Source organism: Oncorhynchus gorbuscha, linkage group LG01, assembly GCF_021184085.1.
Source record: "Oncorhynchus gorbuscha isolate QuinsamMale2020 ecotype Even-year linkage group LG01, OgorEven_v1.0, whole genome shotgun sequence".
In the NCBI taxonomy this organism is placed as follows: domain Eukaryota; kingdom Metazoa; phylum Chordata; class Actinopteri; order Salmoniformes; family Salmonidae; genus Oncorhynchus; species Oncorhynchus gorbuscha.
In genome coordinates, this window is record NC_060173.1 from 11,145,810 (window position 1) to 11,162,955 (window position 17,146).

The 17,146-nt window shown below is 48.5% G+C and overlaps 1 protein-coding gene across 1 annotated transcript in view; it reads left to right on the plus strand.

Annotated features, from left to right (window-relative positions):
• LOC124033001 (calcium-independent phospholipase A2-gamma-like) overlaps window positions 1-17,146 on the plus strand; it is a 37,461-nt gene that overhangs the window by 17,440 nt on the left and 2,875 nt on the right. Inside the window, exon 9 of the mRNA XM_046344936.1 lies at window positions 13,913-14,108. Within this exon, the coding sequence (XP_046200892.1) occupies window positions 13,913-14,108 (196 nt within the window). The remainder of the gene's footprint in view (window positions 1-13,912; window positions 14,109-17,146) is intronic.

Below are 17,146 nucleotides of genomic sequence, written 5' to 3' on the forward strand. Positions count from 1 at the left end.
GCATAAATGTTTTATAGTGAATGTGATTTGCACCAGAACCTTGGTGTTGCTACCTCCACACCTCCACACCATCTGAGTCATACAGGACCAAGGCTCGAACACGGTCAGTATGGACGGGGGTTGAGGTAGGCGTTGTAGCAGGATTATTCATGGTAAAATACGTCAGGATGTGTCCTTCACAGCAGCAACCTGTATTTAAAGGACTGAGGCTTTTTTATGTCCTTCCTCCAGTGTGTTTCTGTATCATCTCCTCAACACACTTCAGGAGTTGTGTTTTAATGTGAAAACCATCAGCGCGGTAAAATGGAGGAGCTCCACCCATCCTCTCCCATCAGGGTTTGTCTGTTTCCAGACAGGTCCATTTAGATGGAGAGCAGGAAGAGGCGGTCAAACTAAGGGTTTGGTACCCTATCCCCTAAATAGTGCACTACTTTTGACCGGAGTCCTATTAGTGTAGTGCATAGGAAATAGGGTGGTGTTTGAGAAGCAAGCCTGCCTGAGATGCTTAACGTCAATATCCATTCTAAATAGGCATCTAAAGACTCATGCCATTAGACAGGAGAAGAGCACTACAACAGCAAATACCTACATCCTGACTCCTCTCAGCTATTTTACTGATCAATAATATTATATCCTCTCTTCCGCCCCCCCCCCCACACACACAGTGCTGGGTGGGGCTTATTCATCAGGAAGCCCATCTGGCTGGCTCCTAGAGACATCAGATCATGTCTCTCGTCAACCCCAGGTGAATGACGTGTGGGGTTTCATGTCTGCCTGGGCTTGACATCTCATAATGTAATCCTGGCAATATCCTCCCATTTTGGCTTAGGACACACACACACACACACACACACACACACACACACATTTTACATCAAAGGTGGAATCCCGTGCTCCCACACTCTTAATTGGAATTGGTGTAAGTTCTCTAGGTGAGTGGGGAACTCTGGCTGGGATATGAAATGGAATGGTTGATTACCTCGCTACTTCCTGGTCTCATCTTTCCCAGAGACACACGCACTACATATACATACTCCTCATCCCACACTGTCTGACTGCTACATCAGCCTCGTTAAAATCGAGAAGCAAGCAGACCACCTCCATTATGGATGTTTGTCAAGTCTCTGCTAGTTGCTTTCTAACTGGGGAAAGCTCTTACCGCTCGCTGGGAAAGTGGGACACCTTAAAATGTAAAAACGACACCTGGGATTCAACAAGGTCTAGTTATACTTCTGCTGTGAAGAAAAACTGAAATCGAACATGTTTAAATTGAAGCTGTGAATTTGATGAATTACATTAGCCAACATTGCCGTTATACATGTGGTTGTGAAGTTATTAGGTTGTGTATTTACATTGGAGTAAGATTAAATCATGACATCATCTTTCATAATTTCTCCAGTCCAATAAGCAAAATTTAGAAGCCCACCAGCAGTCCGATATCCTTCTTTTGGTCGAGTGGATGTTTTTCTGAAACGAAGAGTCTGCACAACATGGTGTCTGTGTGTGTGATGTCAGAATTCCCCAGTGAGGGTGTCATAGGTCGCCCTTCCGTTACCTCTCAACCCCGAAACAATCGCCGCCTTGTGTCGAAAGTGCCATAAAACAGCTATGTGCTGAATGAACGCCGGGAAATTCTAGAATTCTCAAGCAACCGTTTCAAGATTGTTTTGATGACGCTTTAATTTCTTTCCAGATTCCGCAGCCCTGGAATGGTGGACATTTTAAGCTCTAACTGACAGGATTCTGGTTTTAGAACTGTGGTAAACAACAGTGGCTACAGCGCTATTACATCACAACACACTACAGCCATAGAGAATGCCTCTCCGGTGGAGGAAGACAAGAGGGAGGAGCCATGCCACATTGAAGCTGCCATTATCCCGCTGAAGACCACAGAACTAGAAGACTTCGGAAGTTGACGAAGGATACCAGGATGCCAGCCAGGGATTGCATGGAGAACTGAAGAATGATCGGCCATGACACCTCCCTTGTCGGTGGGCGGCCATGACACCTCCCTTGTCGGTGGGCGGCCATGACACCTCCCTTGTCGGTGGGCGGCCATGACATCTCCCTTGTCGGTGCGCAGGAATGGGCCATTTTTGTGTGGCAATCTCCTCTCCCACATGGTGCTGTCCTAAACAGAAGACTCCTCACCGGCTTGGCAGAATGAACACTTCTAGTCTATACTGGGAGACCACTTCTAGACAAGGGAGATGTCATCTATACTGTCACTCACATGGATGAGAACTAAGAATGAAGCGTTTTAAGGGAAGCGCTAGAAAACGTTCAGTTGAAACCCTTTAAGATAAAGACATTTTGAGTATGTGGTTTCACCTGCTTTAAGTACCAGTGCACTACTGAAATATTGAAGATGTAGGCTATTATCCTAGTATTGCTAGTAAACCTGGTAGTTTTTTTTTCTTTCTGTGTTGTCATTGGCCAGAAGGGATGCTATTATCAGCCTTTATACTGCAGTGCTGCCTCCATAGATGAGGCAGACAGGGAGGAGGGAGAGTGGAGGAGGAGGGAGAGTGGAGGAGGAGGGAGAGTGGAGGAGGAGGGAGAGTGGAGGAGGAGGGAGAGTGGAGGAGGGATCGGGGATAAATAAGTCCTTTGTCCCCTGTCTGCTCCTCTCCTCCTCAGGGCCAGCTCTCCTCCTGTGTTAAACCCTGAAGGAACATGGAGCTTTTCCACCAGGCTATTGTCCAACTCCTGTACCCCTCTATTCCCTTGGAGACACCGTCTCCCTGGTATTCACACAGTCGCTCTGTTACTACAGACACACAGTCGCTCTGTTACTACAGACACACAGTCGCTCTGTTACTACAGACACACAGTCGCTCTGTTACTACAGACACACAGTCGCTCTGTTACTACAGACACACAGTCGCTCTGTTACTACAGACACACAGTCGCTCTGTTACTACAGACACACAGTCGCTCTGTTACTACAGACACACAGTCGCTCTGTCCCCATCTGTCTCCTCTGTCTCAGACACACTACAGGAGGTGGGTGGTACCGTAACTGGGGAGGACAGGCTCGTGGTAATGGATGGAGCGGAGTCAGTGGAATTGTATCAAATACATCAAACTCATGGGTTCTGTGTGTTGGTGCCATTCCATTAGCTCCTTTCCAGCCGTTATAATGAGCCGTCCTCCCCTCAGCAGCCTCCACTGATACACACACACACACACACACACCCACACTACGCCACCCACCTGGTTGTGCTAGCACACTTCTTTAGGCATGAGGCCAGTCTACTGATCTACATCGACTGGCTGCAGTGTGAGAACCTGCCTCCCTCCATCACTCTCTCTATCCCTAACCCCCTTATCCCTCACAGTACTGCCTCCCTTCATCACTCTCTGTATCCCTAACCCCCTTATCCCTCACAGTACTCCCTCCATCACTCTCTCTATCCCTAACCCCCTTATCCCTCACAGTACTGCCTCCCTTCATCACTCTCTGTATCCCTAACCCCCTTATCCCTCACAGTACTCCCCTCCCCCTTATCCCTAACCCCCTTATCCCTCACAGTACTGCCTCCCTTCATCACTCTCTGTATCCCTAACCCCCTTATCCCTCACAGTATCCCATCAATCCCTAACCCCTTATCCCTCACAGTACTGCCTCCCTCCATCACTCTCTTTATCCCTAACCCCCTTATCCCTCACAGTACTGCCTTCCTCCATCACTCTCTGTATCCCTAACCCCCTTATCCCTCACAGTACTGCCTTCCTCCATCATTCTCTGTATCCCTAACCCCCTTATCCCTCACAGTACTGCCTCCCTCCATCACTCTCTTTATCCCAAACCCCCTTATCCCTCACAGTACTGCCTTCCTCCATCACTCTCTGTATCCCTAACCCCCTTATCCCTCACAGTACTGCCTCCCTCCATCACTCTCTGTATCCCTAACCCCCTTATCCCTCACAGTACTACCTCTGCACCAGCCATCTCTCTGTATCCATAACCCCCTTATCCCTCACAGTACTGCCTCCCTTCATCACTCTCTATATCCCTAATCCCCTTATCCCTCACAGTACTGCCTCCCTCCATCACTCTCTTTATCCCTAACCCCCTTATCCCTCACAGTACTACCTCCCTCCACTCTCTGTATCCCTAACCCCCTTATCCCTCACAGTACTACCTCTGCACCAGCCATCTCTCTGTATCCATAACCCCCTTATCCCTCACAGTACTACCTCTGCACCAGCCATATCTCTGTATCCCTAACCCCCTTATCCCTCACAGTACTACCTCTGCACCAGCCATCTCTCTGGAGTGGCTGAAAAGAGATTTTCTCATAGAAATCTGCATTAAAGCCGCTGTTGTAAAGCGGGCTGTCCGTCAATCACCTATTAATGAATTGATATGTGAGTTCAGTCACTTGGATCTGTATTTCCACTCATCTCCCCTGGGACATTTCTGATTAATCACTTTGTTTTATTTATTATGATGGACTGTGAAAATGTGCCATATGAATATGAGGTAGCCAAATATGACCTATTGCTTAAGAGGATGCTGTCACATGTCAGGTCACAGCAGGAGGAGCTGATAATTCAGTGCTCTCGGGTGGGTGGGTGGGTGGGTGGGTGGGAGAGACTCGATTGCTTTTCCTAACCTGAGGGCATATTTGTCACTCCGTGTCTCTCTCACACAGATGAATACTTCATCCCTCTCCATTTTCTTCGTGGGATGACTACTTGGACTTCATTCTGACCCTTCTGTTCTCTCAGGTCAAAGGTCAAATAGGAGAACCAGGCTGTGTAATTACATAATGTGGCATGGAGACCTTTTGGTTTGACTTGACCACTCATTCCTAGATGATGATGATGATGGTGACATCACACTAACACCATTGTATGTCTGTCTCATCCTCGTTGGTGAAAGGGACTAAGGATTAGTTGTTATCTGGACAATTGATTCATTGAACAGCCCGATTTATTCACTTGAGATCAGATGGATATTATTTAAGGTTGTGCATCTGCTTCAACAAACACCCTTGATTTAGCAAACCTTGTTCAATATACACGTGATTACATAGCTAAGAGTTGATTTTATCTGGACAATTAATCAATAGAACAGACAGATTCATTCACTTGATTGCATAGTAAACATGATTTTCGACCTGTTTGAGCGCTACATCCTGAGTTGAACAGGAAGACTCATGCTAATCCTTATTCAGTATATCCGTGAGGGCCTAGCTGAATATGATCATGGAGGCTGAAGGATCTGCTCCTGGAAACAGAGCTGCTATTGTAACACACACTGGGTAGCATCCATCAAATGGTCCATAATGATTTATGTAACCTCTCCCCAATTAAACCGTGTTTAAGCTTCAGTGCCAAAGGCCTTATGGGTAAATCCAGGCAGCAGCACTGGGCTCCAGCTCGGCCTAAAGCCCCTTCGACCCCTTGGCCAAGCCTTGTCAAATGTAGGGCACTATATAGGGAATAGTGTGCCCTATGGGACGCAACCAGACGTTCTAAGAGCAGCTCCTAATGACCAGAACAGCTGACTGGAGCTGAAAAGAGAGTGTATGCAGCATGGAACACATGTACTGGACCCGGCTCTTTGGACCAGAGTTTCCCATGTGTTGTGACCACTCATCTTGGCCCTCACCCAAGGGGCTATTGGCCCATAGCTGAGGGAGGGAGGGAGCGAGAGGGGAGGGAGGGAGCGAGAGGGGAGGGAGGGAGCGAGAGGGGGAGGGATGGAGAGAGGGGGAGGGAGGGGGAGTGGGATGGAGAGAGATTGTGAGGAGGAAGTTGCTAATAGGAGCTGACAAACGCTGATGCGTGAAATGACTTTTAGATCATAACGCTAGATGGGAATGGGGTTCTATCTAAATCACACCCCCCTAAAAATGGCTTAGTGGAACAATGCAGATAAGCCAACAAGTCTTGGCAGTAATGGCAGCAGAATTAATTTGAAGTAGGAACTAACCGTCCTTTAAATTGTAGCTATTTATTTGAGTTATCCTTTCATCCCGTCTCGTGTTCTTAATGGAATGTATTTCTGCTACTTCTTTTACACGCTAATTCTGTTTTAATTTGCCAATATTTTAGCAGTCAAACATGCTCCCACAGGTGCAGGCAGAGCCTTATTAGCTAGTAGGAATATTGTGGCCTCACTAAAACAAGTTTGATTTGTGTATCAACCATTACTGGCTGAAGGAGAGGGACCAAACCCAGGGGAGAAATGTTTCCCCAGGAGGAGTATGAGGACAGATCTATCTTTTAACACCAGACCAGCATACATATTACACTGTATATACAAAACCATGTTTATTATAGAATTCAAATGATTGGAATCGGCCATTTCAGCCACGCCCGTTGCTGACAGGTGTATAAAATCGAGCACACAGCCATGCAATCTGCATAGACAAACATTAGCACCGTCATAGGATGCCATCTTTCCAACAAGTCAGTTTGTCGTATTTCTGTCCTGCTAGAGCTGCCCCGGTCAACTGTAAGTGCTATTATTGTGAAGTGGAAACGTCTAGGAGCAGCAATGGCTCAGCCACGAAGTGGTAGGCCACACAATCTCACAGAACAGGACCGCAGAGTGCTGTAGTGTGTCTGTCCTCGGTGAAACACTCACTACCGAGTTCCAAGCTGTCTCTGGAAGCAACATCAGCACATTAACAGTTCGTTGGGAACTTAATGAAATGGGTTTCCATGGCCAAGCCTAAGATCAACATGTGCAATGCCAAGCGTCGGCTGGAGTGGTGTAAAGCTCGCCGCCATTGGACTCTGGAGCAGTGGACACGTGTTCTCTGAAGTGATGAATCACGCTTCACCATCTGGCAGTTCGACTGACTAGTCTGGGTTTGGCGGAAGCCAGGGGAATGCTTCCTTCCCCAATACATAGTGCCCACTGTGAAGTTTGGTTTGGACCCCTTAGTTCCAGTGAAGCGAAATCTAAATGCTACAGCATACAATGACATTCTAGATGTTTCTGTGCTTCCAAATGTGTGGCAACAGTTTGGGGAAGGCCTTTTCCTGTTTTAGCATGACACTGCCCCCCCCGTGCACAAAGTGAGGTCCATACAGAAATGGTTTGTCTCGATCAGTGTGGAAGAACTTGACTGGCCTGCACAAAACCCGACCTCAACCCCATCAAACACATTTGGGAAGAATTTCAACGCCGACTGTGAGCCAGGCCTAATCGCCCAACATCAGTGGCTGAATGGAAGCATGTCCCCGCAGCAATGTTCCAACTTCTAGTGGAAAGCCTTCCCAGAAGAGTGGAGGCTGTTATGGCAGCAATGTTCCAACATCTATTGGAACACCTTCCCAGAAGAGTGGAGGCTGTTATAGCAGCAATGTTCCAACATCAAGTAGAAACCCTTCCCAGAAGAGAGGAGGCTTTTAAATTTTTTTATTTTATTTTTTTTAACCTTTATTTAACCTTTATTTAACCATGCAAGTCAGTTAAGAACATATTCTTATTTTCAATGACGGCCTACAGGTTAACTGTCTGTTCAGGGGCAGAACGACAGATTTGTACCTTGTCAGGTAGAATCAGGTTGTGATTTGAACTCACAACCTTCCGGTTACTAGTCCAACGCTCTAACCACTAGGCTACGCTGCCGCCCCAGCAAAGGGGACCAACTGCATATTAATGCCCATGATTTTGGAATGAGATGTTCAAGCGGGTGTCCACATACTTTTGGGCATGTAGTAGAAGTATGTTTTGGCTTGCAGTTCTGCATCATGCTTCACCTTTCTGTCTTGTTCTGCCTTTGATTATGGGGGTTCTACTTTGAAGGGGGGCAAAGCTGCCGTCCTGAACCGTTCTCCAATATTTCAATTGCAGTTTAGCCTTTGGCACCGGGGTTACACTCTGTCAAATCACCTCAATAGAGAGGGGCTGTACCCTTCACCCAAAGGAGGACATTTTGACCTGTGGGAAGAGCAGCTTTCTATACAGACATTGGCTACGGAATAGAGGTATTAAAATGAGACTTGCATTACAGCTCTAAATCCCTCTGAAGGGGAAGTGACCCTTGACCTGCGTCATGCTGAGTTTGACAGGCAGCTTCTGTTGCCTCTTTCTGTGTGCCCAGCTCATTTGCCACAGTTTGGCCCCTAAGTAAATAATTGTTTCTAACTTTAACCCTCCAGTCCAAATTATACACCCGGGTCTGAAGAAACCCTTTCTGTGAGAACATGGCAACGGTCCAAGTGTATAAGCCGTACCAGTGTGGTTCTCAGATGAAAAGTCCCCCCCTAAAGACCTCAAGCAGTGCTTCGGTGTGGCACTGGCATCAGTTGGGAAAGAAAAACCGTGAGTGTACAGCTGAAAAGACTCCAAGCAGCATTGCAAAGCATACAATGGCATCAGGCGTCTGACACCGTAATTGACATCCATTTCTTCAGGGAACAGTGGGTTAACTGCCAATAATAATAATAATAATAACACCATGGAGTCTCTTCTTCAGTGTTTAAAAACAGACTTCCCTACATAGTGCACTACTTTTGACTAGGACCCATAGGGCCTATTGGGCCCTGGTCAAAAGGAGTGAACTATGTAGTGAATATGCTGTCATTCGGGATGCAGCCTGTGCTTCAATGAGCCGACTCTTGTCTATAAATGCCCCTAACAGGTGGCGAGTCATTGAGACACGGCATTCAGAATGATTCTACTCTCGGCTGACTGGGAGACTGTGTGTCACACTGGTTATGAGTGGAAGGCATTGTGCTCGGTGCTATTTGAAATCTGGCCACTCCAGCTATCAAGGAAAAGAAGCTGCCATGGCACATCTAAGCCACTACCATAATTAAAGAAAATGGAGTCACTCAGTGGGTAAAGTGATGATAAAAGCACTGAGTTGTTTTGTCCGGTTGGTCAGTGGACTTTGTCTAGGTGCTTCTGTCTGCAGCCTGATTTCCTCCCATTAAGAGTACATCTAGCGTGCACACACACCGATCTGCAAGCCCACATCCACCAACCCCAATGCAAGTGTTTCCATATACAGTACCATTCAAAAGTTTGGACACACCTCCTCATTCAAGGGTTTTTCTTTATTACTATGTTCTAAATTGTAGACTAATAGTGAAGACATCAAAACTATGAAATCATGTGTAAAAAAATATATATATATTTTTTTAAATATTTGAGATCCTTCAATGTAGCCGCACTTTGCTTTGAGTTTTGCACACTCTTGGCATTCTCTCAACCAGCTTCATGAGGTAGTCACCTGGAATGCATTTCAATTAACAGGTGTGACATGTTACGTTAATTTTTGGAATTTATTTGCTTAATGCATTTGAGCCAATCAATTTTGTTGTGACAAGGTAGGGATGGTATACAGAAGACAGCCCTATTTGGTAAAAGACCAAGTCCATATTATGGCAAGAACAGCTCAAATAATCAAAGAGAAACGACAGTCCATCATTACTTTAAGACATGAAGGTCAGTCAATACAGAACATTTCAAGTACTTTTAAAGTGAAAGAACTTTGAAAGTGCAGTTGCAAAAACCATCAAGCCCTGGTTTTCATGAGGACCGCCACAGGAATGGAAGACCCAGACTTACCTCTGCTGCGGAGGATAAGTTCATTAGAGTTACCAGCCTCAGAAATTGCAGCCCAAATAAATGCTTCAGAGTTCAAGAAATAGACATCTCAACATCAAGTGTTCAGAGGAGACTGTTTGAATCAGGCCTTCATGGCTGAATTGCTGCAAAGAAACCACTACTAAAGGACCCCAATAATAATAAGAAACTTGCTTGTGCCAAGAAACACGATCAATGGACATTAGACTGGTGGAAATCTGTCCTTTTGGTCTAATGAGTCAAAATGTACAATTTTTGGTTCCAACCACTTGTCTTGGTGAGACGTAGTGTGGGTGAACAGATGATCTCTGCTCCTGCGGTTCCCACCGTGAAGCATGGAGTCGGAGGTGTGGGGGTGCTTTGCTGGTGACACTGTCAGGGATTTTATTTAGAATTCAAGGCACACTTAACCAGCATGGTTACCACAGCATTCTGCAGCCATATGACATCCCATCTGGTTTGCACTTAGTCCCACTATCTTTTGTTTTTCAACAGGACAATGACACAATACACTGGCAGGCTGTGTAAGGGCTATTTGACTAAGAAGGAGAGTGATGGAGTGCTGCATCAGATGACCTGGCCTCCACAATCACCCAGCCTCAACCCAATTTGAGATGGTTTGGGATGACCTGGACCACAGAGTGAAGGAAAAGCAGCCAACAAGTGCTCAGCATATGTGGGAGCTCCTCCAAGAATGTTGGAAAAGCATTCCAGGTGAAGCTGGTTGAAAGAGTGCCAAGAGTTTTCAAAGCTGTCATCAAGGCAAAGGGTGGCTACTTTGAAGAACCTAAAAAATATATTTAACACTTTTGCTTACTAGATGATTCCATATGTGTTAATAGTTTTGATGTCTTCACTATTATTCTACAATGTTGAAAATAGTAAAAACCCTTGAATAAGTAAGTGTGTCCAAAATTTGGACTGGTATTATAGTCCAGGAAGGGTTGCCTTATTTTCACAATGTTTAAGTAATCTTCTTCGTAGGAATACACTTATTAATCTTCTAGTTGAAACTTGCACTGCTTTCAAAAAGTATTCACATCCCTTGGCTTTATTCCACATTTTCTTGTTAAACCTGAATTCAAAATGTATTAAATACGTATTTTTCTCACCCATCTACCTATACACAATACCCCCAAATAACAGTGAAACATGTTTTTGCAAACAATTAGGTATTTATTGAAAATGAAGTTCAGAAATCTCTCATGTACAGGAGGGATATAGTGATGGGAGAGGGCCCCTCCCCCACCCAGAAGGTCTGACTGCCCCTCCCCATGCGCACACACACTAAAATCTTCCCCCAGAGACTTTCTAACTAGACACTCCGGGCCCCAGAGCTCCCACCCCCCAGCCTAGCCTCCCTAATGAGGGCTGGCCCCTCAGTGTTTGATCCTGTAGCCAACCCGAGGCACCCAGCCTCATGCATATTCAACACCCCTCAGACCATACACTCCCATTGCTCCTGGGTGGCTGTTTGATATCAAAGCCAGTTAGACAGAAGGGAAGAGAAAAGATACAGCCGTTTGTCTGTGTCCTGTACGTGTGTCTGTGTCCTGTACGTGTGTCTGTGTCCTGTACGTGTGTCTGTGTCTTGTACGTGTGTCTGTGTCTTGTACGTGTGTCTGTGTCTTGTTCATGTGTCTGTGTCCTGTGCGTGTGTCTGTGTCCTGTGTCTGTGTCCTGTGTCTGTGTCCTGTACGTGTGTCCTGTGTCTGTGTCCTGTACGTGTGTCCTGTGCGTGTGTCTGTGTCCTGTGCGTGTGTCCTGTGTCCTGTGTCTGTGTCCTGTGTCGTGTGTCTGTGTCCTGTACGTGTGTCGTGTGTCTGTGTCCTGTGCGTGTGTCTGTGTCCTGTCTGTGTCCTGTGCGTGTGTCCTGTGTCGTGTGTCTGTGTCCTGTGCGTGTGTCCTGTGTCCTGTGCGTGTGTCTGTGTCCTGTGCGTGTGTCTGTGTCCTGTGCGTGTGTCCTGTGTGTGTGTCCTGTGCGTGTGTCTGTGTCCTGTGCGTGTGTCCTGTGCGTGTGTCCTGCGCGTGTGTCCTGTGCGTGTGTCTGTGTCCTGCGTGTGTCCGTGTGTCTGTGTCCTGCGCGTGTGTCTGTGTCCTGCGCGTGTGTCTGTGTCCTGCGCGTGTGTCTGTGTCCTGCGCGTGTGTCTGTGTCCTGCGCGTGTGTCTGTGTCCTGTGCGTGTGTCTGTGTCCTGCGCGTGTGTCTGTGTCCTGTCTGTGTCCTGTGTCTGTGTGTGTCTGTGTCTGTGCGTGTGTCTGTGCGTGTGTCTGTGTCCTGTGCGTGTGTGTGTCTGTGTCTGTGTCTGTGCGTGCGTCTGTGTGTCGTGCGTCTGTGTCCTGCGCGTGTGTCTGTGTCCTGTGCGTGTGTCTGTGTCCTGTGCCTGTGTCCTGTGCGTGTGTCTGTGTCCTGTGCGTGTGTGCGTGTGTCTGTGTGCCTGTGTGTGTGTCTGTGTCCTGTGCGTGCGTCTGTGTCCTGTGCGTGCGCCTGTGTCCTGTGCGTGCGCCTGTGTCCTGTGCGTGCGCCTGTGTCCTGTGCGTGCGCCTGTGTCCTGTGCCTGTGTCCTGTGCGTGCGTCTGTGTCCTGTGCGTGCGTCTGTGTCCTGTGCGTGCGTCTGTGCGTGCGTCTGTGTCCTGTGCGTGCGTCTGTGCGTGCGTCTGTGTCCTGTGCGTGCGTCTGTGCGTGCGTCTGTGTCCTGTGCGTGCGTCTGTGTCCTGTGCGTGCGTCTGTGTCCTGTGTCTGTGTCCTGCACGTGTGTCTGTGTCCTGTGCGTGCGTCTGTGCGTGCGTCTGTGTCCTGTGCGTGCGTCTGTGTCCTGTGCGTGCGTCTGTGTCTGTGTCCTGTGCGTGCGTCTGTGTCCTGTGCGTGCGTCTGTGTCCTGTGCGTGCGTCTGTGTCCTGTGCGTGCGTCTGTGTGCGTCTGTGTCCTGTGCGTGCGTCTGTGTCCTGTGCGTGCGTCTGTGCGTGCGTCTGTGTCCTGTGCGTGCGTCTGTGCGTGCGTCTGTGTCCTGTGCGTGCGTCTGTGCGTGCGTCTGTGTCCTGTGCGTGCGTCTGTGTCCTGTGCGTGCGTCTGTGTCCTGTGCGTGCATCTGTGCGTGTGTCTGTGTCCTGTGCGTGCGTGTGTCTGTGTCCTGTGCGTGCGTCTGTGTCCTGTGCGTGCGTCTGTGTCCTGTGCGTGCGTCTGTGTCCTGTGCGTGCGTCTGTGTCCTGTGCGTGCGTCTGTGTCCTGTGCGTGCGTCTGTGCGTGCGTCTGTGCGTGTGTCTGTGTCTGTGTCGTGTGTCTGTGTCCTGTGCGTGCGTCTGTGTCCTGTGCGTGCGTCTGTGCGTGTGTCTGTGTCCTGTGCGTGCGTCTGTGTCCTGTGCGTGCGTCTGTGTCCTGTGCGTGTGTCTGTGTCCTGTACGTGCGTCTGTGTCCTGTACGTGCGTCTGTGTCCTGTGCGTGCGTCTGTGCGTGCGTCTGTGTCCTGTGCGTGCGTCTGTGCGTGCGTCTGTGTCCTGTGCGTGCGTCTGTGTCCTGTGCGTGCGTCTGTGTCCTGTGCGTGCGTCTGTGCGTGCGTGCATCTGTGCCTGTGTCTGTGTCCTGTGCGTGTGTCTGTGTCCTGTGCGTGTGTCTGTGTCCTGTGCGTGCGTCTGTGTCCTGTGCGTGTGCCTGTGTCCTGTGCGTGTGTCTGTGTCCTGTGCGTGTGTCTGTGTCCTGTGCGTGTGTCTGTGTCCTGTGCGTGTGCCTGTGTCCTGTGCGTGTGCCTGTGTCCTGTGCGTGTGTCTGTGTCCTGTGCGTGTGTCTGTGTCCTGTGCGTGTGTCTGTGTCCTGTGCGTGTGTCTGTGTCCTGTGCGTGTGTCTGTGTCCTGTGCGTGTGTCTGTGTCCTGTACGTGTGAAACTACATCATTGATCTGTTACCTTCCTTTCCACAGATGTTCATAAATGATTTAACAGCTGACGTTTTGGCTTTTCCTACTTTCCAAACTGCAACAAGCAAAGAAATCTTTTAAATCAACTTAGTGTGTCAATGACTATTAAATGATGCTGGTACATAACTGTTTTAAAATCTATACTGTGTATTATTTAAATGTTTTAACTTTTATTTAACTAGTCAAGTCAGTTAAGAACAAATTCTTATTTACAATGACTGCCTACACCGGCCAAACCCAGACGACGTTGGGCCAATTATGCGCCGCCCTATGGGACTCCCAATCACGGCCGGTTGTGATACAGCCTGGATTTGAACCAGGGTGTCTGTAGTGATGCCTCAAACACTGAGATGCAGTGCCTTAGACCACTGTGCCACTCGGGAGCCCCAAATGGGCATAGCAATAGCAGGATCATAATAGTTTGTTCTCTCTCTGTCTCCAGGATGGAGGTCTCCTCATCAACAACCCCACAGCGTTGGCCATCCATGAGTGTAAATGCCTGTGGCCCAATACGCCGGTCCAGTGTGTGGTGTCACTGGGTACGGGCCGCGTGGAGACAGCTGGCAAAAACAACACCACGTACACCAGCCTCAAGACCAAGCTCACCAACGTCATCAGCTCTGCCACCGACACAGAGGGTACGTCTGGGCGGGTCCATGTACCCTCTGATATACATCTCTGCATCACTTCTATAAGTCACATGCACCGAATACAACAGGTGTACAGTGAAATGCTTACTTATACAACAGGCTCTAACCAACAATGCCGTTTAAAAATGGAAAAAATGGAAAAAGAATAAAGTAACAAGCAGCTGTAAAATAACAATGTTCTAATGGCCACTTTGATTCTCAACACATTTCCCGGTAAGGATGAGATGAGATGAAGGCAGTCTGTGATTAGAGTAAATGTATTTTATTTAACCAGGCAAGTCGGTTAAGAACAACTTCTTATTTACATTGACGGTCAAACCCGAACAACGCTGGGCCATGGGACTCCCAATCACGGCCGGATGTGATACAACCTGGATTCGAACCAGGGACTTTAGTGATACCTCTTGCAATGAGATGCAGTGCCTTAGACCACTGCGCCACTCGGGGGCCCAGTAAAACAGGCATGCCCACACAGCCCCTGCATGACTTCAGGTCTACTTCACATCAACTGTGCACACCTTATCTCTGTGCACACCTTATCTCTGTGCACACCTTATCTCTGTGCACACCTTATCTCTGTGCACACCAACACAGCCTGAAAGCTACACTGTTACACACTGAGAGGGGTGAGGTGGTCTCAGTGAGTGTCGTGGTGCTATAGGAGAGAGTGTTTTTGAAGAGGAAAACAGGCTTTTAAGTGTGTTAATCTGCTGGTTATAAATAACCCCTCTGAAAGGGGAGATGAGGTGTAGAGTGGGAAAGATTCATCCCAAACTACAGGAGCACCACACAAAGAGACACAGCACTCATCTCTTTCACTACCGATACAACACACACAGCACTCATCTGTTTCACCACCGATACAACACAAAGAGACACAGCACTCATCTGTTTCACTACTGATACAACACACACAGCACTCATCTGTTTCACCACTGATACAACACAGATACAACTTCGATTATAATCACAGCCGTATATATCCCCCCCCAAGCAGACACATCGATGGCTCTGAACGAACTTTATTTAACTCTTTGCAAACTGGAAAACATTTATCCGGAGGCTGCATTCATTGTAGCTGGGGATTTTAACAAAGCCAATCTGAAAACAAGACTCCCTAAATTTTATCAGCATATCGATTGCGCAACCAGGGGTGGTAAAACCTTGGATCATTGTTACTCTAACTTCCGCGACGATTATAAGGCCCTGCCCCGCCCCCCTTTCGGAAAAGCTGACCACGACTCCATTTTGCTGATCCCTGCCTACAGACAGAAATTAAAACAAGAGGCTCCCACGCTGAGGTCTGTCCAACGCTGGTCAGACCAAGCTGACTCCACACTCCAAGACTGCTTCCATCACGTGGACTGGGACATGTTTCGTATTGCGTCAGATGGGAATATTGACGAATACGCTGATTCGGTGTGCGAGTTCATTAGAGCGTGCGTCGAAGATGTCGTTCCCATAGCAACGATAAAAACATTCCCTAACCAGAAACCGTGGATTGATGGCAGCATTCGCGTGAAACTGAAAGCGCGAACCACTGCTTTTAATCAGGGCAAGGTGTCTGGCAACATGACTGAATACAAACAGTGCAGCTATTCCCTCCGTAAGGCTATCAAACAAGCTAAGCGTCAGTACAGAGACAAAGTGGAATCTCAATTCAATGGCTCAGACACAAGAGGCATGTGGCAGGGTCTACAGTCAATCACGGACTACAAGATGAAATCCAGCCCAGTCACGGACCAGGATGTCTTGCTCCCAGGCAGACTAAATAACTTTTTGCCCGCTTTGAGGACAATACAGTGCCACTGACACGGCCTGCAACGGAAACATGCAGTCTCTCCTTCACTGCAGCCGAGGTGAGTAAGACATTTAAACGTGTTAACCCTCGCAAGGCTGCAGGCCCAGACGGCATCCCCAGCCGCGCCCTCCGAGCATGCGCAGACCAGCTGGCCGGTGTGTTTACGGACATATTCAATCAATCCCTATACCAGTCTGCTGTTCCCACATGCTTCAAGAGGGCCACCATTGTTCCTGTTCCCAAGAAAGCTAAGGTAACTGAGCTAAACGACTACCGCCCCGTAGCACTCACTTCCGTCATCATGAAGTGCTTTGAGAGACTAGTTAAGGACCATATCACCTCCACCCTACCTGACACCCTAGACCCACTCCAATTTGCTTACCGCCCAAATAGGTCCACAGACGATGCAATCTCAACCACACTGCACACTGCCATAACCCACCTGGACAAGAGGAATACCTATGTGAGAATGCTGTTCATCGACTACAGCTCGGCATTCAACACCATAGTACCCTCCAAGCTCGTCATCAAGCTCGAGACCCTGGGTCTCGACCCCGCCCTGTGCAACTGGGTACTGGACTTCCTGACGGGCCGCCCCCAGGTGGTGAGGGTAGGCAACAACATCTCCTCCCCGCTGATCCTCAACACGGGGGCCCCACAAGGGTGCGTTCTGAGCCCTCTCCTGTACTCCCTGTTCACCCACGACTGCGTGGCCACGCACGCCTCCAACTCAATCATCAAGTTTGCGGACGACACAACAGTGGTAGGCTTGATTACCAACAACGACGAGACGGCCTACAGGGAGGAGGTGAGGGCCCTTGGAGTGTGGTGTCAGGAAAATAACCTCACACTCAACGTCAACAAAACTAAGGAGATGATTGTGGACTTCAGGAAACAGCAGAGGGAACACCCCCTATCCACATCGATGGAACAGTAGTGGAGAGGGTAGCTAGTTTTAAGTTCCTCGGCATACACATCACAGACAAACTGAATTGGTCCACTCACACTGACAGCGTCGTGAAGAAGGCGCAGCAGCGCCTATTCAACCTCAGGAGGCTGAAGAAATTCGGCTTGTCACCAAAAGCACTCACAAACTTCTACAGATGCACAATCGAGAGCATCCTGGCGGGCTGTATCACCGCCTGGTACGGCAACTGCTCCGCCCTCAACCGTAAGGCTCTCCAGAGGGTAGTGAGGACTGCACAACGCATCACCGGGGGCAAAC